The following is a 24246-nucleotide window of genomic DNA, read 5'->3' as shown; positions in this document are numbered from 1 at the left end:
TAAACCCCAGTACTGGTATACACATAAAAAGATTAAGCATCTGTAACATGTGTGTCAAGAGATGGGGAGGAGGAGGTAGGCTACAGCTCTTCCTTCCCAGGGCAGATGTGAGCACCACCCTCTCCAGAGTGCAGTGTCCACAGCAAGCTCACTTAGGGTGCGTCCGCTACTATCACTGTGCTGGGCTCCTGACTCTTGCTATGTAATACTGGGCAAGTCACTTCCTCTGTCTGGGTGGTTTTCCCATGTCTACAGGAAGGTTGTATGGATGAGAAAGGTTCTTTAGGGCTCAGAGGATGCTAGGGGCTAACAAACAGCATTTAGCGGCTATGTATTTTTTGTCGGGGGTCTGGGAAGGTGGCTCAGTGGTAGAGTGCTTGCCTTGCATGCGTGAGGCCCTGGGTTCAATTCCTCAGTACCACATAAGCAGAAAGCCAGAAGTGGTGCTGTGGCTCAAGTGTTAGGGTGCTAGCCTTGAGCTGAAGAGCTGAGGGACAGCATCCAGGCCCAGAGTTCAGGCCCCACAACCAGCAAAACAAAACAAACAAACAACCCCCTCCCCCCAAAACACAATTTTTTTGTCCTTGTGGGGCTTGAACTCTGGGCTCGGGCACTGTCCCTCAGCTCTTCAGCTCAAGGCCAGTGCTCTACCACTTGAGCCATAGCACCACATCTGGTTTTCTGGTGGTTTATTGGAGGTAAGTGTCTCATGGTCTTTCCTGCTGCTGGCTTTGAACAGTGATCCTCAGCTCTCAGCCTCCTGAGTAGCTAGGATTACAGGTGTGAGCCACCTGGCTTTGGCTGCCATCTTTGAGGAGCCCATTGACTCTGTGACCCACAAGATGCTGGAGCAAGAATGTGTGCAGGGTCCAGGCGCGGGGACAGCCATCCAGCAGAGCTAGCATTTGCTCTTACCTTTCTCATTGACCTCTGCCATCCAGTGGATGTCTGAGTCGTGCATGAGCTGGGCCTGGAAAGGGGAAGAGTGGGGCGACAGGTCCTTGTCGGTGATGTTCAGCACTTGAGGCACTGGGCTTTGGTTGCAGATGATGATCTGACGGGGCTCGGGGAGCGGGCCATGGTCATTGATGTCCGTAAGTGTCAGCAGTAGGGTCCCTGTGCCAGTAGCGGGTGGGCTCCCTGTTCATAATCACATACAAGCAATGTTGTTTCAGCCTATGTCCCAAGACCTACTTGGTCAGCCTCAGAGAGGCTCCCAGCTCAAACTTCATGGTCCCTCATGCTGTAATCTATGGCAATCTATCTTTGTTTTTCTGACCATGGTAGACATTATTAGCCTATCACAGCACAGATGCAGCCACCACAGCATCTGGATAGTCATAATATATCACAGAGAAAAATCTATTAGCCACAGCAATGTCAGCTGATTAGTTCAGGAAACTTGCCTCCAGGTCATGATTCACTCTGTGTCAGGCAGAGATGACAACTGTCTTTATGCCCCATTGGTCATGGTGTGACATCACTAATCATAGTATTTTCAAGACCTACCCCTTTAATCAACCATAAGAATATTAACCAAGCCAGGTACTGGTTGCTCACACCTGTAATCCTAACTATTCAGGGGGCTGAGCTCTGAGGATTACGGTTCAAAACCAGCCTGAGCAGGAAACTCTATGAGACTTATCTCTAATTAACCACCAGAAAACTGGAAGTGTCACTGTGGCTCACGTGGTAGAGTGCTTGCCTTGAGCTAAAGAGCTCAGGGACAGCGCCCAGGCCCAGAGTTCAAGCCCTACAGCCAAAACTAAAAGACTATTAACCAAGCCAAGCTGGTGGTTCACACCTAAAATCCTAACTATTCAGGAGGCTGAGATCTAAGTATCATGGTTTAAAGCCAGCCTGGGCAAGAAAGTCCATGAGACTCTTAGCTCAAATTAACTACCAGAAAACCGGAAGTTGGGCTATGTTCAAAGTGGTAAAGTGCTAGCCTTGAGTGAAAAAGCTCAGGAACAGGGCCCGGGTCCTTAGTTCCATGACCAACGCCACCACCACCACCACCACCACCACCACCACTACCAACAACAACACTGAAGACCAATTCAGGGTTCAGTGAACCAAAACCTCAGCTGAAGAAAGTCTTCACAACCACTGGTGACTCTGGGGATTGCACCACAGGCTCTCACCATTGTCGGTGGCCAAGACCATGACTTCGTAGACATTGTTCTTCACAAACCGCTCATCTTCTCGGTCTAATGTGCCTGCTGCAGTGACCCTTCCGCTTTCTGGGTCCATGGCCAGCCACCCTGCCGGGTCTCTCAGGATGTGGTAGCTGGAGGAAGAGAAGGCCCATATCCAGCATACTTAGAACTGTAGCGTCACCATTTAAAGTCTTCTCAGGACTGAGTTGCTAAAGACCACAGGGGCTGTATCTCACTGTAAATGGAGCCTAAAGCAGAGGAGGAGTTGAGGTGGCAGGGAGGGATGGAAGGGCGTCAATAGGACACACCTGTCCCCTGAACCCCTACCTCGTTGTCAGCCTTGAGCACTGCAGGAAGAAAGGTCTAATTAAGGGTGAAGTCCAAACTTCCGAACAATCGTTATGGTAACTCCTATAACCCACTCACTGTCCCGGTGTGCTTGGTTGGCCTGGGGCCTGGGTACCTGATCTGCTGACCCTCCTTGTCAGGGTCTTGTGCAGTGTAGATGCAGACAGTCTCCCCGATGGAGATGCCCTCCTGGGCCTCGATGACTTTGGATGATGGGACAAACATGGGAGCCTCGTTCACATCCTCCACATGGACCATGACGGTGGCCGTGGAGGTGGGGAGCTTCACCACGAAGGGCGCCTCATTGGTCACTTCGACATACAAGGTGTGCTGGTTTTGGGCCTCGAAGTCCAAACCCTAGGGAAGAAGGAGGATCTGAACCATCATTCTGTGAGGACGTATATGGGTCTGACAAGGGCCACAAGGAGGGTTTTGAGGCCCCCACAAACAACAGTCCTGCCTCTTCTTTTTTTTTTTTTTTTTTTTTTGTCAGTCGTGGGGCTTGAACTCTGGGCCTGGGCGCTGTCCCTCAGCTCTTCAGCTCAAGGCGAGCGCTCTACCACTTGAGCTACAGCACCACTTCCGGTTTTCTGGTGGTTTATTGGAGATAGGAGTCTCACGGTCTCTCCTGCCCGGGCTGGCTTTGAACCGCGATCCTCAGATCTCAGCCTACTGAGTATCTAGGATTACAGGCGTGAGCCACCAGCGCCCGGCCCAGTCCTGCCTCTTCTTTGTCCCCCACTCTCAAAGCTTCCTGTTTTTCCCAAGTGGACACTGAGATTGTTCCAAAGACAACTAGCTTAGGAAAGCCTAGAACACTTGTTCCCAATGGGGCAGCGACATCCTCCAGGACAGATGACATGGACCTTGGGGTGTTTGAGAAACTTCTAGAAACATTCTAGTTATTACAGATGGGGGTGCTTTGGCATCTATAGGTGGGGGCAGTGGTCCCTTGTCCCTTTGAGACACCAGGAACTGATCCCACATCCTACATGACTAGCCAATATCCCCTCGGCCATCTATACATTTGTGGGTAGGAGAAAATCTGCTTGGAATTTGAGTTAAGAATATGTTTTACATATATAGCCAAGATGTTGGCGTGGTTTTAATATATACTGCATTTTCTAGCCATGCAACTTCTAAAGGGGCTCATAATTGAATTTGTTTGGGACTTCTCCGGGACTTGTTTGCTCACTGTTCCGAGAGGACATCAGTACCAGTAGTGGTGGTGTTGCCAAGACGATACAGTATCCATGCATCTGGATGGTTCAACAAACAGGCTGAGTTAACTACTTCATTATGTTTATATTTTTGAGACATGTAGCCTCTGGCTATATTTGTGGCTCGAATGTTTTAGATTCTCAAGTGCTTCATGATGTGTTCTAATGTAGTTGATTCTTCTAGAAACATCCATTTTTAAGCGTGTGTGTATGGGGGGGGGGGTAGGTATCCTGGGGCTTGAACTTAGGACCTGGGCTTTGTCCCTGAGCTCTTCTGCTCAATGCTAACACTCTATCACTTGAACCACAGATCCACTTCTGGTTTTTGGGTGGTTAATTGGAGCAAAGAGTCTCACTGACTTTCCTATCCTGGCTGGCTTCAAACTGTAATCCTCAGATCTCAGCCTCCTGAGAAGCTAGGATTACAGGCTTGAGCCATCAGTGCCTGGCAAAATAGGCTTTTTGAAAGTCAAAGATGTATTTACTAATTTAAAACTTTCTACTTCTAAATTCCTAGAAAGGTTTGTAAGAGAGTAAGGAGGAGCAAATGAGCCTAATCCGGGTAAGGCCGAGCCCCTCAGTGGGAGATGACTGGACACATGCAGCCTGTGGACACCAGGCTTTAGAAGGAGGTCCAGGATGGTGGGGAAAGGAAGAGGAGGAGGAGGAGGGACAGGAGGAGGGAGAGGAGAGAGAACAAGGAAGAGGAGGAAGGGGAGAAAGGAGGAGGGAGAGAGGAGAAACAGCAGTACTTCTCACATTGTCATGAAGTGGGTGTTGGACAACAGGATCCTCAACACAGGAGTAAGGGGGGCAATCCCCCAGGAATGGACCCAGACAAGTGACCTGAGGTGATGAGCAGCCCTTCTTGGTGGGGGGGGGGAGGGGGGGAGAGGATGCAGACCTGGCCATCCCAGGTATGCCCTTTGCTTGAAGCCCAACTGCACTCACCTTCCTGGTGGTCAGGACGCCCTGGTTGCTCTCAGGGTGCGTGGTGATGGTGAAATGGTCCGCGGCGTCACCTCCCACGATGCGGTAGGAGGCACGCCAGGCTGGTGAGTTGGGGGCGTCCAGGTCGGTCACTGTCAGCCTCTGTACTTCCTGGCCCACTTTGTTCTCGGGTACCCGGGCCTCGTACTGTCAGCGTGGGAAGCAGCCTCATGAGAGCAGAGCCTGACCATCCGAGCCTGCAACCCCTCTAGACCACTTCTGAGAAAACCCCATGGCCTTTCCCCTTTCCTGGACCACCAGCCTCCGCCCCCAGCAGGTTTTAGAGGCACACACTGTGAAGAAAGTCCTGAGTATCAGACTCCCTGTCATGGGGACAGGACACACCAACACTGGACCCACTTTCTGTCTCCCTCCAGGGCCTAGTGCCCAAGAATTTTGCTGGTCTGGGCGGCCTAGCCAAGGCTGTGCACAGCCGCCTATCCAGCTGAGATCTGAAGGGCCAGTGTCTGGCTATGTCAGTGCGCTGGCCAGGAACTTCTATGGAAGTTTGTGCTGGTCAGTAAAGGCTGGAAGGTCAGCCACTGAGAACAATTTTTTTTTTCTCTTTTCTCTCCCTTCCTTCCTTTCTCTCTCTTTTTTGTTATGGGGCTTGAACTCGGGGCACCCGGGCTGTTCTTGAGCTCTTTTGCTCAAGGTTAACATTTTACCACTTTGAGCCATAGTGCCCTGGTAGTTAATTTCTGATAGTTAATTGGAGATAAGAACCTCACAGACTTTCCTATCCAGGCTGGCTTTGACTCATGATCCTCAGATCTCAGCCTCCAGAGTAGCTAGGATTACAGGTGTGAGCCATATTTATTTTGTTTGTTGGTTGGTTATAAGGCTTGAACTCTGAGCCTGGGCTGCTATCTGTGAGCAATTTTGCTTAAGGCTGCACTCTATCACTTGAACCATAGCACCACTTGTGGTTGAGTGGTTAATTTGAGATCAGTATCATGGAGACTTTTCTGCCCTGGCTGGCTTTGAACTATGACCCTCAGACTCAGCCTCTTGAATAGCTAGGATTACGGTGTGAGCCACTAGTGCCCAGCTTAGAACAAAAAAAAAATTTTGTGTGTGTGTGTGTGTGTGTGGGGTCGGTCACGGGGCTTGAACTCTGGGCTTGGGTGCTGTCCCTGTGCTCTTCAGCTCAAGGCGAGTGCTCTACCACTGAGCCACAGCACCACTTCCGGTTTTCTGGTGGTTTATTGGAGGTAAGTGTCTCATGGTCTTTCCTGCTGCTGGCTTTGAACAGTGATCCTCAGCTCTCAGCCTCCTGAGTAGCTAGGATTACAGGTGTGAGCCACTGGTGCCTGGCTTAGAACAAGCTTTTAACAATCCCTTAAATAACATTCAACAGCTGGTCTTGTCTATGGATGAGATGTAGTATGTATGTCCCCTTGACTCACACCGAGTTGTCTGTCACTGGAAGGAACACGAATTCATGGGGAAGGTGAGCGTGTATAGGTATGTGGCCAGTATGTTTCCATATCAAAAATTTTCCTGTTAAGCACCCTTTTCCAGGCTTGTGTTAAGACTTGAACATATATCATTTCATTTCTGACCAGAAAGATGTGGCAGTCATTTTATCATTATCTCTGTTCCACAGATGAGGGAATGGGGCACAGAATGGTCAGGTACTGGGATAAGTAAGGAGACTGGGACTAAAAGCAATGTACCTAGGTAAACACTCAGCCCATTGCTAGTGCCTGGGAGCAAGGGAAGAGGGGCATTACCTTCTGGGACTCGAACACGGGCGCATTGTCATTGGCATCAAGAATCTCTACTATGGCCACTGCTGTGGCAGAGGACCCTTCCCCATCCAGGTCTGTAGCGTGGATGGTCAGCGTGTACTCAGGGATTTTCTGGGGAGAAAAGGAGGAGAGAGGAAGGTCATGGGGACTCCAGTCCTTGCTGGGGCTCCAGAAAGCACAGCCTTGGGATAGCAGGAAAGGCAATGGTGGCTTCTTCCCCTCTCTCATGTTTTCTCCCCCCTTCCCTGGGCCCCCACCAGATAGAACAGAGGCAAGAAGTTGAGGGGGGGCCATAGGATGATCACAGGTCCCAATAGCTCCCCAGGGCCTGTTCCTGACCCTCGGCTGTCTCTCCAAAGACATTCATTAGGAAACAGAATGCAACACCAGTTTGCTCGGAGCTAATCCCACTTTGTGGCCCGCCAGGGACAGATTGAAGCAATGTGCACACTGAGAGCCATTCTGAGAGGAAATGAGAAAACCTCCAGAAAACACCGAGTTTCCATGTGGCACCTGCCATCTCCCCCCTCTCCTCAGCAGGGATTCGGGGAGGCCATCTGGCAGGACGCCAAAGGGAGAGGTGCCTAGAGCTTCTCTCTGATCAGGCCCAGCCTGGGAGAGCCCGGTGGTCAGCATTTTCCCAGATCACCAACCTCCCGGTCCAGGCCACTGGAGATGACGCTGATGGTGCCAGTGCTCCGATGGACAGTGAACATGAGGTCGTGCGGGTCCTTCGGTTCCTGGCTGTGGATGGTGTAGGCGATCACGCCGTTGTACGTGTTGATGGCATCATCCTCATCTGTGGCTGTCACCTGCATCACAGAAGTGCCTGGAGAGGAGAAGGGAAAGGTGACAAGCTTTCTCTGCCAGCTCCAATTCCAACCTCAGCGGTTCTACTTTGAAGCTAGCTGGAGCCCATCTGGAACCTATTCTTCTTTCTTAAAAGATGCCATCTTTTTTTTTTTTTTTTCAGGCCGGGCTCTGATCCACCTGGGAGAAAACACTATTTCCCAAGCTTTTTTTTTTTGGCACTGTACCACTTGAGCCAACATCTCTACTTCTGGCTTTTTGTTGGTTAATTGGAGTTAAGAGTCTATGCGTGTACTTATAAGATTATGTCTTTGTTGCCTTGTATGTCCCTCCCCCACGGTATAACCCCCATATATATAACTATATATGATGTTGTGTATATGTGGAGGGGAAGGGAAAAAACAAATTGTTAAAACAGGGATACAGGAGGATCCATTGCAACAATGAGATGTACAAGTCGTTATGTCGAAAAACGAACTTTACAACTTTGGTGGGGGAGACGGGGGGGGGGGGTTGGGAGGGGAGAGAGGATACAAAGGGATGGGAAGGGGAAACAAAGGAGGAGGCTACAATGCTTGATAAGAAATGTACTCATTATCTTACCCATGTAATTGTAACCCCTCTGTACAGTATGTTCACAATAATAATAAAAAAAAGTCTATGTGTGGGTGCGTGTGCACCCACACCCACACATGCACATATGCCTCAATCTCAGGGCTAGGGTGCTATCCCTTAGCTTCTTTGCTAAGGCTATGCCCTACCACTTGCGCTGCACCTCCACTTCTGGCTTTTTGGTAGTTAACTGAGATGGGAGTCTCTTGGACTTTCTTGACTGGGCTGGCTTTAAATCATAAATCAGCCTTCTGAATAGTGAGGATTACAGGGGTGAGCTGTAAGCACCTAGTCAAAGTGTTTTTATTGTGGGACTTTCTGACATTAGCAGTCTCCGAGTCTTCACTACAGAGGAAGAGTCTCTCCTTCAGAGGTGTGCTGGTCCCCACCACCCTCTTCTCCAGCCCTAGCAACTTGTTCTGTTCTCCACAGATCAAGTGCCTCCCAGCCACAACCCTCATAGCAGAAGAACTTCCAGTCAGAAGCTGGGTCTGGGTGCAGCAGACTCAGAGTCGCCCTCTCCTGGTCCCCTTACCAGGCAGCACCCCCTCTAAGACACTCCCTCTGAAGACATCTTGGGTGAACTTGGGTTTGTGGTCGTTCTGGTCCGTCACGATGACCGAGATGTTCATGGGATCCTCCACCGAGGCCCCGTTCTCCGACACGGCGTGGCCAAAGAGCTGCGGGCACACAAGTCTGCACTCAGCCTGCCGCTCCCCCACCACCCCTGACGCCTGGCCCACCGGGGGGACAGACACAGTGCTGGGGGCGGGGATGCTACAGAGATGCCACTTGCCTCGTACTTGGCAATCTTTTCCCGGTCCAGGGGTTTGTTCAGCAGCAGCCAGCCTGTCTCCTTCTCTATGGTGAACACACCCTCCGGGGGGCTGTCTGCTCCTGGCCCTGTGATGCTGTAGAAAATCTTGGTGCCTCGGTCCTTATTAGATTTGAGCTGGAAGCAAAACCAAATGGCAACTGACATCGACATTTTCCTGACATTGCCAATTCCTCACCAGCACAGTGAAGAGCCTCTGCAGCCCAGCTTGCAGTCACCATGGCTGGCGGCGGGAGGGCAGTCATACCTGATTCAGCCTCTGGGGGAAGGGGCCCTTGCCATTCTCAGGAACAGATATAGGCGGCACCACCCACTCTCGCTTGCGTCTTCGTAAGATACGTTTTAATGGGAAGATCTCTGCTTCTTTCCTTTCCTGCAAGGAGAGAAGACCCTGAGCTCAAATGTGTAAGAGATGGTTGTACCCAGCACCCTCTTAGCTATAGCAACTAAGGGTGAGGAGAGAGACCTAGAGGGGTGCACTGATGAGGGCCATATACCACAGCACACTCATGTACAGGAATACTATGTAGCTTTAAAAATTGAGGAACAGCCTGTAATCCTAACTACTCAAGAGGCTGAGATCTGAGGACCATGGTTCAAAGCCAGACTGGGCAGGCAAGTCTGTGGGACTGTTATCTCCAATTAACCACCACTTCTAGAAAACTAGAAGTGATGCTGTGGTAGAGTGCTAGCCTTGAGCAAAATAGCTCAGAGTTAGCACCCAAGGCCCTGAGTTCAAGCCCCACAACCGACAAAAACACAAAACAAAAAACATAGCACTTACTATGTGTCAGGCATTAATCTATCTTTTACGTAAGAGGGTAGGGAAATAAGACCCTATGTTCATGTTTTTTGTTGTTGCTGTTTTGTAGTACTGGGGTTTGAACTCAGGGGACTTGCACTTGCTAAGGAGGTAGGAAGGAGCTCTAAGCTATACCAGAATCTCCTGGTTATGTCTGGGGACAACTACCATGTTCAGCCTTTATATGTTCTTGGCACAGATAAAGTCTGGGATAATAGAGAGGAAACTACTAACAGTGCTTATCTTCAGGGGGAAAAAGAACAAACTGTAATCATAATAAACCACATGCATAAAGGTTCAGATACAAAGTTTATTGGCTTAGGCTGGGAAGGTGGCTCAGTGGTAGAGCGCTTGCCTTGCATGCCTGAGGCCCTGGGTTCAATTCCTCAGCACCACAGAGGCAAACAAAAAAAAGGTGGAAGTGGCGTTGTGGCTCAAGTGGTAGAGTGCTAGCCTTGAGCTGAAGAGCTGAGGGACAGCGCCCAGGCCCAGAGTTCAGCCCCATGACCGGACCCAAAAAAAAAACAAAAAACAAAAAAAAAACAACAAAGTTTATTGGCTTTTTGCAAGGAAAGGATATGTCTATTTTTATATTCATCTATCTAGATGGAAATGAAACACGTAAGCTTGGGGCTTGAACTCTGGGGCTGGATGCTGTCCCTCAGCTCTTCAGCTCAAGGTGAGCACTCTACCACTTGAGCCACAGCGCCACTTCTTATTTTCTGGTGGTTAATTGGAGATAAGAGTCTCATAGACTTTCCTGCCCAGGTTGGCTTTGAAGGGGATCCTCAGATCTCAGCCTCCTGAGTAGCTAGGATTACAGGCTTGAGCTATTAGTGCCCAGTTAACACCTAACCTATCTAAACACATATAAAATGAAATATCTTGACTCTGCAGGGAGGGGGTGGGGGGGTTCTAGCCCATGATTATCTATATCTTGTCTTAGAGAGGTACAGGAGCTTTAGGTAGATACAGAGAAATCAGATTGTTCATTGTAGAGACTTTTTCCCCCTCCTCCCCCTTTTTGTGATACTGGGGCTTGAACTCAGGGCCTTGTGTTTGCTAGGCAGATACTCTACCACTTCAGGCATGCCAACAGTTCCAAAATGGCTATTTAAAAAATTAAAAGAGGGCTGGGAAGGTGGCTCAGTGGTAAAGCGCTTGCCTTGCATGCATGAGGCCCTGGGTTCGATTCCTCAGCACCACATAAGCAAAAACAAAAAAGCCGGAAGTGGCGCTGTGGCTCAAGTGGTAGAGTGCTAGCCTTGAGCTGAAGGACAGCGGGCAGGCCCAGAGTTCAGGCCCCACGACCAAACCCCCTCTTCCCCCCAAAAAAAACCCCCAAAATGCATGGCCCAATGCCTGAAGTCCACTTTCCTAGAGGCTCATGGGACTGGCAGTGCTTACTGGGATGGCTTTCATTAGGGTTAGCCTGGAGAATGAGAGAAGAGAGGAAGGAAGCAGGGAGGAAGGAAGGTAGGGATAGGTCCACTGAACAGAGTCCCAAGATCCTGCAAGGCAGCACTTTGCCTCTCTGACCTGACTCTCTGGTGCCCCCTATTGGGCAGCCACAGTTACTTCCCTGCTGGGTAGGCCCTCCTGCTCACATTGGATGGCTAAGGACTCTCTGCCACTTCTTAGGAAGGGTTAACTAGGCTGATAGCTGCTATAGCCAAAGGCCTCCAGTCCTGCTGTGGCCACAGAGTATCTTCCTTTTTTTTTTTTTTTTCCAGTCCTGGGGCTTGAACTCGGGATCTGGGCACTGTCCTTGAGTTTCTTTTGCTCAAGGTTAGCACTCTACCACTTGAGCCACCATGCCACTTCTATTATGTGGCACTCTTCTATTTCTGTGGTACTGAGGAATCGAACCCAGGGCTTCATGCATGCTAGGCAAGCACTCTACCACTAAGCCACATTCCCAGCCTGCATCTTCCTTTTGTCCTGTGTTGTGTTACCTGGACAGTTCCTCCGGCCAGCACACTGAAGTCGCCATTGTCAATGCTGAGCAGAGGCACCTGTTGCCCAGGAGAGCCAGCGAACGCTGCTGTGGGAAAGGAAAGAAGAGGTATGAGAGAGAAGGTGACATCTGCAAGCTACCACAGGGGAAACAACCTGACAAAAGGCCCCTGAATGGATCAACGGCTGGTACAAAGTGACCACAAGAGAAGTCTACATTCAGAGGCCATCCACTGACCATTGGCAGTTTGTAGGTGCAATTCGCCCCTCCCCCTTTTTTTTTGTTGGTCGTCAGTCTTAAACTCTGGGCCTGGGCACTGTCCCTCAGCTCTTCAGCTCAAGGTGAGCTCTCTAACACTTACGCTACAGCACCACTTCTGTTTTTTTCTGGTGGTTAACTGGAGATAAGAGTCTCATGGATGTTCCTGCCCAGGCTGGCTTTGAACTGTGAACCTCAGATCTCAGCCTCCTGAGTAGCTAAGATTATAGACGTGAGCCACTGGCACCCCATCTGCAATACCTTTTTTGTTCATGTGGCCGGAGGACCAAGATCAGACATTCAGTGGGTAGCCTTGTGAGACACAGGGTTGATAAGGCATAGCAAGAGGAAGATGGTGGTCTAATGGTCATAAGACTACATATAACCCAACTCCTGTCACGTGAGATGGCACACTGTTGCTCACATGCCCCCTTGAACAACTACCAGTTATTTTAGCTTGCTGTACATTCCTTCTGAAAATCCCTATTAGGCTAGCCTTCCAACAAGAACTTTGATCCTCTTGCCTCAGCCTTCTGAATGCCGAATTTGCAGGTGTACATCACTACACCCAGTTTAAACAAGCATTCTACCATGGAGTTACACCCCAGTCCAAGAATATAGGAAAGTCAGAATTCCCCTGCATCACTGGGGGAAATGGTGCATACAGAATACTATTCCTTTAAAAAAAAGAATAAAGCCTTTAAAAGGAACTAAGCCTTTATAAGGAATGTTCTTTAAAAAAAAAAAAGGAACAAAATTCTGACACCTACTGTACAACAAGAATGAGCAATAGATGTTGAGAAATGCTAAGCTGGGTGTAGGTCAGCAGACTTTTGAGGTCATGGTTCAATTCTCACACCAGAAAAACACTTCCAAATAAAAAATATGTGAAGTAAGTCAGAAAAGAACAAATACTATCTAATTCCACTTGTTTTGTTTTTGGCAGTCCTGGTGCTTGAACTCAGGCCTGGGCACTGTTGCTGAGCATCCTTTGCTCAAGGCTAACTCTATCACTTGAGCCACAGTGCCACTTCTGGCCTTTTCTGTTTTTTTCTTTTTTTTCTTTCTTTTTTTTTTTTTGGGGGGGGGGTCCGGTCGTGGGGCCTGAACTCTGGGCCTGGGTGCTGTCCCTCAGCTCTTCAGCTCAAGATTAGGGCTCTACCACTTGAGCCACAGCACCACTTCCGGCTTTTTTCTTTTCACTTATGTGGTACTGAAGAATTGAACCCAGGGCCTCATACATGCTAGATAAATACTCTGCCACTGAGCCACCTTCCCAGTCTCTAATTCCACTTGTAAGGGGAACTTTAGATATTCAAAATTCATAGATAAGAGTAAAGGTTGCAAAAAAAAAAAAAAAAAAAAAGAGTAAAGGTTGCAAAGGGCTAGAGAAAGGGAAAATATTATTTCATGAGTACACAAAATATTTTGCTATATTTTTTCCCAACAAACCCAGCAATTACATTCTGATGTACAGGCCCTATAAAAATACATTTACCAAAACACGTATCATAATGTTTGTCACAGCATAACTTGTACTAGCTGCAATCAGAAACAGATAAGAGACGAAGGCCTGTGGCTCACGCCTGTAATCCTAGCTACTCAGGAGGCTGAGCTCTGAGGATCACGGTTCAAAGCCAGCCCAGGCAGGGACATCTTATCTCCAATTAACCATCAGAAAACTGGAAGTAGTGCTGTGGCTCAAGTGGTAGAGTGCTCACCTTGAGCTGAAGAGCTCAGGGACAGTGCCTAGGTCGAGTTCAAGCCCCACGACAGACCAGAAAAAAAAAAGGCCAATGCCTATCCAGAATGGGTAGAATTATCAAGGCATCTTCACACTCTGAAATATCAACTCTAAGTCGGGTGCTAGTGGCTCATGTCTGTAATCCTAGCTACTCAGGAAACCGAGATCTGAGGATTGTGGTTCACAACCAGCACAAGCAGGAGAAGTCTATGAGACTCTTTTCTTCAAATACCCTAAAAATTCCAGAAGTAGAGCTGTGCCTTAAGTGGTAGAGTGCTAGCCTCAAGCCACAGAGCTCAGGGACAGGGCCTAGGTCCCAAATTCAAGTCCCAGTATAGGCACAGACATGAGCCCTACACACCAGACCCAAGATAGAATGCATGTATGCATTGAGAAACAAGGCAGCATACTCGTGTGTGATGGCTGCTCACCAGGGAGCGGCCAGAGGCAGCTAACTCGACAATGGAAAGCAGTCAGGGGCTTCCAGGGCAGGAACTGGGGCTTGGTGGTGAAGTTTACTCATAGATTCCTCTAGTACCGTCTCCGAGCTGATAAGAGGTGTCTCCAGTAGGGATAATTTATATCCTTTCGGGGAGGGAGGAACTCCATTCCTGTTGCTGCTCCAATTAATCTATCCTCCTTCCCCTCCCCCTTTTCCTCCTCCTTTTGTGATACCGAGGCTTGAACCCAGGGTTCTCCCCGGTCCCCCCCCCCCCCCAACACACACTGTGTCCTAGGGTTTGAACTCTGGGCCTCTGAAGTGTCTGCTCATCGTTTGGGGAGGGAGCTGTGCATGGGAGGCTGGGAAGGGCTGCAGAACCATCAAGAGCTGCTTCTTCCAGAGAGACCCAGAGCTCACACGTGCAGACAGGACGCTTGCCTAGAAGGCTATGTGAGAAGCACCAGCCTGCTTGGTGAGCATCGCTGCTTCCTTGCCCACGTCTGCATCACAAGTCTGGAGCTGGGACACAGCTGGCCAGCTGTAGGGGAAGAGGCTTGGGCCAGATTCAGCTCCAGAGGGGCCTGAGGGTGGCCATGGCCTTATTCTAAACACACACACACACGCCTGGAGGTACCAGGCTTGACGTGTAGCTAAGGTGAAATGATCTTAAATACAAGGCAAAGGTTAAGCATCTATGGAGCACACACTCCACAGGTTATTTCTCATGCCAGAAATGATATTTACCACAGAGGTTTTAAATTACATAGGGAAGATCTCATGCTATGAAGTAAAACAAAGTAAGCAGAGTGCAGAACTTCATAACTATGCGCAGAAAAGACTGGAAGAAAACGATCCCTCCCAATAATTGCAACTTGTTTGCAGGTCCATTGCCTTAAGCACTTGCCCATGACTATCTTGCTAACCACATACATGGCTAATTTCTGTTTGCGTGGGGTGGTGGTGGGTTCTGGGATCTGAACTCAGGGTATATATGCTATTCCTGAGCTTTTTTGCTCAAGGCCTCTACCGCTTGAGCCACAGCTCCACTTCTGGCTAAAAGATAAGATCTTCAGATCTCAGCTTCCTGAGTAGCTGGGATTACAGGTATGAACAAACTGCTGCCCAGCCAGGAGTGACATTTTTACCATCAGCCTGACCGATATGGATTCTGACCCTTGTGACTATAATAGTTATTCAAACACTGATTTAAAAAAAAACTATAATAGTTATTCAAACAGATATTAAAAAATCAAGGGCTGCGAAGGTAGCTCAGTGGTAGAGTGCTTGCCTTGCATGCATGAGGCCCTGGGTTCCATTCCTCAGCACCACATAAACAGAAAAAGCCGGAAGTGGCACGGTGGCTCAAGTGGGAGAGCGCTAGCCTTGAGCTGAGGAGCTGAGGGACAGCGCCCAGGCCCAGAGTTCAGGCCCCACAACTGATTGGGGGGAGGGGGGGGAAATTGAAAGCTTCTTTCCCTTCTTAAGCCTCTTCCTAGGGGAGGTGCTGTGGCCAGCACTGGGGGGGACAGACAGTGATGTCCTTCAATGCTCTCTGAGAGCTCCCCAATCCTCTCCTATCAGGCTACCCAGCAGGGGGCTAAGGACTCCTCATTACTAGGAAGCTTAGGGCCCAAACTGGAAGAGCTGCTGCTCCCCAGGGTACCAGTATCCCAGAAATCCTCTTCCTGTTATCTATGAAATCTGACCCTTAGGCGTGTACAGCAGTGCTTATTTCCACTACTGGGGCTTCAAACATTAGTAGCACAGTATCTAGGCTGGGCATCTATTCTTAGAGGGGACGTGCCAACAATCAAGGAGCCAGCAGTCCTGGGCTGTGCGGGCTGCACATTCCAGGTACCCCAGGGCACCTGGCCCCATCAGCTCCATCCCACATTTGGCAAGGCCAGAATTCAGGCAGGCAGGAGCAAGCTTCAAACCCCAATGTGCATGACACGAGACACCCAGACATACCCAGCTAACCCAAACACGCAGCTAGCTGTTACCCTGCCCAAATCCTCAAAAACAAGCTGCAGTGTGCATCTTTCTGCTCTCAGCCTGACAACTCAGGAAACAAGAGGCTACCCCTAGGGCTGAACTGCCTCGGGAAGCAATTATAGAAAATGCACAGGAGGGGTTGGGAAGGTGGCTCAGTGGTAGAGCGCTTGCCTTGCATGCATGAGGCCCTGTGTTCAATTCCTCAGCATCACATAAGCAAAAAGAAAAAAAGCCGGAAGTGGCGCTGTGGCTCAAGTGGTAGAGCGCTAGCCTTGAGCTGAAGAGCTGAGGGACAGCACCCAGGCCCAGAGTTCAGGCCCACAACCGGACCCCCCAAAAAAAAGAAAAGAAAAAAAAGAAAATGCACAGGAGGCCCCCCCCAAAACTAGGAGGGCACTCTGAGGGCAATTAAAGGGATGCAGGATGTGGGGTATGGAATCCAGAAGATTTGTGTTCAAATCCATACAATGCTCCTTACATACAGACACAGATTGTGTGGGCAAATCATGAGAGCTTGTGGACGCTCAGTTTCCCCAGCTGGAAAATGGAAAGAATAAGATCCACCTTATAAAATTATTGGGAAGAAGAAGTTCAATTAGTGTTTAACACAGGCCTGGGGCCTGGCTCACAGTAAGCCGCCAACGAAAGTACCATTAGCCAGTGCACACATTTAACATGTTTCTGTCTCTAAGTCTTGCTATCTCTCCACCAGACATAAACCATAACTCCCTCCCAACTCCCAACTCGGGAGGGAGTTAGCCACAGCTGTGCTTTGTCTTGGTGGATGAAGCCAGGAAGGGAAAGGCACAGGATCAGAGACCATAGGTTGGAGCTGGTTTAGCTTAGGCTGCATCTGGAGAGGGCAGTTTGGTAGGAGGGTTCAGTGGTGTGCAGGTGTTTGGGGGCGGGGGGTGTTGGCGGACTCTACCTTGCTAAGGAAACCTGCCTGGGCACTTGGAGGACCATGAGTAATCCTTTCTGCCAACTGTGAGTCACCACCCAGCTACTTGGTGGTGAAGCCCTGGGGCAAATGGTTACAGCTTCCTCCTGGACACTTCCTGGCATGGCTGGCTTCACTTACGTCACTGTTTCAAAACCAGCATCATCAGTCATTCTCATCCTGCCTCACCTTCGAGCTGCCCTGAGCATGAAGTGAGTGGGCCCCTGTTCCGACTGGAGCCTGTTTTCCCCCAGACCACACATCTCGGCCAAGTCACTGGGGCATGAACGGGCTTGTGGCAAACTCTTTTTGAGCTGAGTTGATGAACATAGTTCAGACTTTAAGGCTGGAAAACAAAGGCCTAAACACAGCTCTTGCTCCCACACCCACCTGGGACCTCAGACGGAGTCATCTGCCTGCTTTAGCCAGTTTCCCTCACAAGGATCTGGAAAACACAAACTCCAGGAACTGATCAAAAGGTACCTACTGTGCTCAAAAAACTAAACATAGGAGCCAGGCGCTGGTGGCTCATACCGATAAGCCTAGCTACTCAGGAGGCTAGATCTGAGGATCGCTGTTCAAAGCCAGCCCGAGCAGGAAAGTCTGTGAAACTCATATCTCCAATAAACCACTAGAAAACCAGAAGTGGCACTGTGGCTCAAGTGGTAGAGCACTCACCTTGAGCTGAAGAGCTGAGGGACAGCGCTCAGACCCAGAGTTCAAGCCCGACTCCCAAAAACAAAACAAAAACAAGAAACAACTAAACATAGATCTTCCCTACAACCCAGCCATACCACTCCTAGGCATCTACTTAGAATATCATAAGCCAGTATACTGTGAAGACACTTGCACAGCCATGTTCATTGCTGCACTATTCACAACAGCCTAGGTATGGAAACAGCCTAGATGCCCTACTAAAGATGAGTGGATCAAAAAAATGACGTTTCTATACACAATGGAATTTTACACAGCCATTAATAAGAATAATACGATGTCATTTGCAAGTTAATGGATGTACCTAGAACTAATCAAGTGAGGTAAGTCAAGCTCAGAGAGACAAATGGCGCATGTTTTCTCTCATATGCAGAAGTTAGATCTAAAATACACTGGGACATGAATTATAGACTCTAGGCATTCACACTCAGTGAGACCATGTTCTTAAGAACATAAAGGCACAATGCCTATATGCATCTGATCGTCTAAAATAATATTTATCTAAATGAACGACAAGATATGGAAAGAAGGGATTTTTTTTTTTGCCAGTCCTGGGATTTGAACTCAGGGCCTGGGCACTGTCCTTAAGCCTCTTTTGCTCAAGGCTAGCACTCTACAACTTGAGCCATAGCACCACTTCCAGCTTTTTCTGTGTATGTGGTACTGAGGAATCAAACCCAAGGCTTCATGCACGCTAGGCAAGCACTCTACCACTAAACCACATTCTCATACATTCTCTTTGTTGCTTTTGTTTCTTTGTCTTGTTTGTTCATGTATCTGTCTTTGGGAAGGTCAGGGAGCACAGAAGTGGAAGGACAAAGGGTGAACAAATGCAGCAGAGATACTTACTAGATACTATGAACTATAAAATGAACTATAGAACTTGTGGGTGGGGGAAAAGAGGAAGTAAGGTAAAGGACAACACTGTCCAAAGCGAAAATATACTCTTTGCCTGACTTATGTAACTACAACCCTTCTATACACCACCTTTATAAAAACAATGATTTTTTTTTAAACGAGGTACAAGGCTGGGAATGTGGCTTAGTGGTAGAGTACTTGCCTAGCATGCATGAAGCCCTGAGTTCGATTCCTCAGTACCACATTAACAAAAAAGGCCAAAGTGGTGCTGTGGCTTAAGTGGTAGAGTGCTAGAGCCTTGAGCAAAAAAAGCACAATGACAGTGCCCATGCCCTGAGTTCAAGTCCCAGGACTGACTGGTTTAAAAAAAAAAAAGGAGGTATCTACACAATCCCTACTGTATAGGGATTGTGTTCAGCACCGAGCCTACGTGCACGATTGCTAGAAACATAATGAGCCAGTCACCCTTTTTTTTTGGTTGGTGGGGCTTGAACTCAGGGCCTAAACAGTGTCCCTGAGTGTTTTCACTCAAGGCTAGAGCTCTACCCTGGGGCTCAAGTGGTAGAGTGCTAGTAGCCTTGAGTAAAGGAAGCAAAGAGACAGGGCTCAGGCCCTGAGTTCAAGCAACAGGACTGGCAAAAAAAAAAAAAAAAAAGGAAAGCCCTCTAAGAGTTCTGTTCTGTTCATCTGCACTAGATAAAAGACATCCCATGGAAGCAGGAGTTTCTGGCCTGGGTCCAAAGTTCCTCTTCAAAAACCATCCTGCCAAGCTTGGCCTCAGATCCTCAACTGGCGCCACTATAAAACTTGGGCAAGAAGGGTTCAGTCTCTCGGGCACTAGAGCTGATGAAAAGAGAAAGCTTTTAAAATAAGATGTGAATTTGTCTTCTTGGCTGAAATAGGAAGGTGCTCTGTAATCCTACCTAGTGTCTAACCACATTGGACGTTTCGGCAAAACAAGAGAATCCATCTCCCTGGAACACAAAATGTCCTTTAAGGGATGCTGTTCTGTGGGCATTTCCGTGTGTGTGTGTGTGTGTGTGTGTGTGTGTGTGTGTGTGTGTGTGTGTGTGTGTGTGTGTGTGTGTGTGTGTGTGTGTGTGTGTGTGTGTGTGTGTGTGTGTGTGTGTGTGTGTGTGTGTGTGTGTGTGTGTGTGTGTGTGTGTGTGTGTGTGTGTGTGTGTGTGTGTGTGTGTGTGTGTGTGTGTGTGTGTGTGTGTGTGTGTGTGTGTGTGTGTGTGTCTGTTCTGTGGGCATTTCCGTGTGTGTGTGTGTGTGTGTGTGTGTGTGTGTGTCTGTTCTGTGGGCATTTCCGTGTGTGTGTGTGTGTGTGTGTGTGTGTGTGTGTGTGTGTGTGTGTTCCTTCTGAACTTAGGGCCCTGTGCTTAATTAAGCACTCTACCACGGAGCTACTTCCCAAGCCCTTGGGTATTTTGACTTTAATAGCTATATCATCTTGAACATGGTGGGCCCAAAAGGCAGCCAGCAGTGTGAGAAGAGATACTGCTTACCAGATCTCTTATTCTAGCTTGGTTTATGGGACATATCTAATTCCTAAAGCAAATTCTTTCTTACTTGTAGCTATTGCTACCTCTGATAAGGGGCTGGGAAAAGAAGATGTGGAGAATGTATGTATAATTGACTCAAAAGGAGATTCTGGGGCTGGAAAGGTGGCTCAGTGGTAGAGTGCTTGCCTTGCATGCATGAGGCCCTGGGTTCAATTCCTCAGCACCACATAAGCAGAAAAAGCCAGAAGTGGAGCTGTGGCTGTGGCTCAAGTGGTAGAGCGCTAGCCTTGAGCTGAAGAGCTGAGGGACAGCACCCAGGCCCAGAGTTCAGGCCCCACAACCAGCAAAAGAAAAAAAAGAGATCTGGAATTTTCCTAAGTAAAATTATATATAGAAAACAGAGCCAGTGGGGGGGGGGGGGCGGGCAGGCAGTATGGCTCAAGCCACAGAGCACCCACCTACAAAACATTTCACTTACTAAGAAATACTGCCCGATTAAAAGGCTAAGAGCTGTGGATTATTTGGGAACCCGGTGCTGCTATATATTGTTGGGGTGGAGGAGAATGTAAACTGGCACTTTTCTGGCAATTAAGAAACCTTAAATAAGCCCTCTGACCAGGGCTTTGTGCCAGAAATCATCCCATTCCTTCAAGGACCTTCATGGCTGTTGCTTAAATACAAGGGGAAAAAGTCTCAACCTTTCAACATAACACTTAATTATGTTGTGCTACAGTCATTCAAATGGCTCATTTATGGCCTTAAATGTCATAAAAGCAAGCCTACCTAGGAGAAAGCGCTCTGCAGAAGGTAAGGAAAACAGGTCACAAAGCAGCCATTTATAATAGCCTGACAATTATAACATAAAATATTAACGGTTTTATACTTGCACAAATCATGAGATGGGGCTGAGCCCTGGCACTGCCTGGGTCTCCCCAGGCATCTTCTAGGCAAGAGGAGCCCAAGAGAGCTTGGCTGTGCTGGTGCATCCCCCAAGATTTGTTAGGCCGAGGCAGGAATATCAAGAGTTTGAGGCCAGCCTGGGTTACATAGTGACAACAAAAAGATGGTGGCTACAAGCAAGGAGACTAGTGGGGAATAGAAGCATCTCCAGGAGATGCCCTGGTGCCAGGGGCTTCACAAAGACCCTGGAGGAGCGGGGCTAGACGGCAGAGGACATGCAGTTTGAGAGTGGGATTTGTATGTAGCCTTTGTCACCTGGGGGTGACAAAGCCCTTCTGCAAACCCAGTCAAGTAGAAGAGCAACAGCGCTGGAGGACCAGCTACGACACAGTGTGGACCTGGGCCCTGACTTGAGCCAGGACACCTTTTCTCCTTTGCTTATCTTCCAGCTTTTCCACAGTAAGCGCAGATATTTGATTGAATCAGGCTAGGCTCCAAGGGGGATTGGAACATCACTAATTCAAAGCTCAGCCTTGAGCCAACCCATGGTGGCTTATGCCTATAATTTTAGCTACTCAGGAGACTGAGATCTGAGGATCACAGTTAGAAGCCAGCCTAGATTTTTGGCAGGAAAGTTTGGGAGACTTAATCACCAAAAAGCCAGAAGTGGAAAAAAAAAAAGTTCAGGAACATTACCCAGGCCCTGAGCACAAGCCCCAGGACCAGCACATACACAAGAAAGTTCAGCATGAAGTATGCTCTTGTTTACCACATTCCCTCCTCAAGGACCATACCAGAACAGAAATCCTGCTGATCAACTTAGGGCCAGCTGCAGTGGCAATAAGACATGGTGAGTAAATATGCTGCGCATTTAACCCGCAGTTCAAGCCACATCGTAGGATATTTAAGCTGCTGAACAGTAAGCACTTTATCAATACATGTCAGCCCTTATTAACCTCCAGTCTCTAAATAAAATGGGAGCACATGCATATACCTATGTGCTTTGCTAGCACCAAAGGAGATGTGTTCTGCTTTAAAAAGCAAGATGAAGTAAAAGAACTAGGGACCTGTGCTGGGAATGTGGCTTAGTAGTAGAGTGCTTGACTAGCATGCATGAAGCCCTGGGTTCAATTCCTCAGTACCACATAAACAGAGCTGGAAGTGGAGCTGTGGCTCAAGTGATAGAGTGCTAGAAGCTCAGGGACAGTGCCCAAAAACCCTGAGTTCAAGCCCCAGTACTGGCACCCCCACACATACCAAAAAAAGAAAAAAAACCTAGGGACCATGACTTTAAAATGTTAATGACTTAACATTAAAGGACAAGTCAAGGTCATCCAGAATGGTGAAGTATGAAGTTGAATCCATACAGAATTTACTATAGTTAATGATAACTTCACAAATGATTATCTGCTGCCTCTCTTGCCAGTCTGTATAAAATGCATAAAAATGTTGAGCACTAACCTTGAGCTGAGGGACAGCGCCATGGCCAAGAGTACAAGCCCCATGACCAACAAAAATAAAATAAAATAAAAATTAGAATTTGCTTATCACAATATCATGTGGAACACTGCCTGGCCTGGCAAAATGGAGGCATCCCAAACTGTCAAACCACCAACATCCTTTGACACAACAATTTCCCTTCTAGGAATTCAATCTAAAAGAAATGTATTCCAGCTGAGTGCCAGTGAGTCCTGCCTGTAATCCTAGCTACTCAGGAGGCTAAGATCTGAGGATGAGTTTGAGACCAGCCCAGACAGCAAAAGTCTCTGATTACCCAGCAATAAAGCTGGAAGTGGGCTGGGAAGGTGGCCCAGTGGTAGAGTGCTTGCCTTGCATGCATGAGGCCCTGGGTTCGATTCCTCAGCACCACATAAGCAAAAAGCCGGAAGTGGCACTGTGGCTCAAGTGGTAGAGCGCTAGCCTTGAGCTGAAGAGCTGAGGGACAGCGCCCAGGCCCAGAGTTCAGGCCCCACAACCGGATCCAAAAAAAAAAAAAAAAAGCTGGAAGTGGAGCTGTGGCTAAAGTGGTAGAGAAGCATCAGCCTTGAGTGAAAAAGTGAAGGAAGAGTGGGAAAGAGCCTGAGATCAAGTCCCAATACTGGCACATGTGAACATACATGTACATGCAAAATATATTCCAACTTAGTCCAAATGTAACAAAGTTATCACTTACTATACCACTAACACCCAACTTCTATCTGCCTACTACATGCCATTTTAGCCACCAACTTAACTCAGCCAAATTGTTCCCTTTGTTCCCACTGTTTTCCAATGCAAGACTAAGACACAGTAGGTAAGAGTGAAGCAATCTGCCCAAGGTTCTATTACCATGGCAGGAGCAGAGTCTACCCAGGCCTAGGGGCTCAGGCAGGCATCATATACATTACAGCACAGACATATTTCATAAAAATGTCAACTACTGCCAGACGCCAGTAGCTCACGCCTATAATCCTAGTTACTCAGGAGGCTGAGATCTTTTTTTTTTTTTTGGTCAGTGTGGGGCTTGAACTCTGAGCCTGGGTGCTATCCCTCAGCTCTTCAGCTCAAGGCGAGCGCTCTATGACTTGAGCTACAGCGCCACTTCCTGTTTTCTAGTGGTTTATTGGAGATAGGAGTCTCATGGTCTTTCCTGCCCGGGCTGGCTTTGAACCGAGATCCTCAGATCTCACCCTCCTGAGTAGCTAGGATTACAGACGTGAGCCACTAGCGCCCAGCAGGAGGCTGAGATCTTAGGATTGTGGTTCAAAGCTAGCCTGGGCAGGAAAGTCCTTGAGACTCTTATCTCCAATTAACCACCAGAAAATGAGAAGTGGCTCTGTGGCTCAAGTGGTAGAGCACTAGCTTTGAGCTAAAGAGCTCAAGGATAGCGTCCAGGCCTAGAGTTCAAGCTCCACAATCGGAAAAACAAAACAAAACCTCAGCTACTGAAATTGAAGTGGTATCACAAATATTAATACATACATATTAAAACTTTTATATTATAATTATATGATATGCAATATATTAATGTAAATGTAAAATAACATTATACTGTAAGTATTCACATGTAGAATATTAAAGAAAGCCACAGAATTGCAAAGCTGGAGCATCTGGCCAGCTCCTATCCCCATCCCCATATACTTCACGTGTTTGTAGAGAAACATAAGGCTTGAATCACGCATGGGTCTTAGAATGATGTGAGCTTTTCAAGTGCCACAGCCCTGTTTGAGACTTGCGTCACAGTGGTATTTGGGATCCAGTTAAAAACTCCTCAGACCTCCTTAAGGGAACAATAGGACCAGAAATGAATGTTTAAGAATGGAAATCAACTGTCCTTCAGCAAAATGTCTGCTAACTAGACTTTGAACTGGAGAATGAAACACACTAAGATGGCCATGCAACTCCCAGCACGCAAGGGAAA

General features: G+C 48.2%; 1 protein-coding gene across 1 annotated transcript in view; it reads right to left on the bottom strand.

Annotated features, from left to right (window-relative positions):
- LOC138807041 (cadherin-3-like) overlaps positions 1–24246 on the bottom strand; it is a 41983-nt gene that overhangs the window by 5994 nt on the left and 11743 nt on the right. The window contains exons 3-12 of the mRNA XM_069992614.1: positions 11486–11574; positions 8976–9101; positions 8690–8845; positions 8429–8573; positions 7125–7300; positions 6454–6582; positions 4679–4864; positions 2623–2864; positions 2145–2290; positions 916–1140 (exon numbers count right to left, since the gene is read on the bottom strand). Of these exons, the coding sequence (XP_069848715.1) occupies positions 916–1140; positions 2145–2290; positions 2623–2864; positions 4679–4864; positions 6454–6582; positions 7125–7300; positions 8429–8573; positions 8690–8845; positions 8976–9101; positions 11486–11574 (1620 nt within the window). The remainder of the gene's footprint in view (positions 1–915; positions 1141–2144; positions 2291–2622; positions 2865–4678; positions 4865–6453; positions 6583–7124; positions 7301–8428; positions 8574–8689; positions 8846–8975; positions 9102–11485; positions 11575–24246) is intronic.

The sequence above is a fragment of the Dipodomys merriami genome, unplaced genomic scaffold (genome assembly GCF_024711535.1).
Source record: "Dipodomys merriami isolate MVZ:Mamm:240054 unplaced genomic scaffold, mDipMer1.0.p SCAF_41, whole genome shotgun sequence".
NCBI lineage: Eukaryota > Metazoa > Chordata > Mammalia > Rodentia > Heteromyidae > Dipodomys > Dipodomys merriami.
This window is presented reverse-complemented; position numbering and strand designations above follow the sequence as displayed.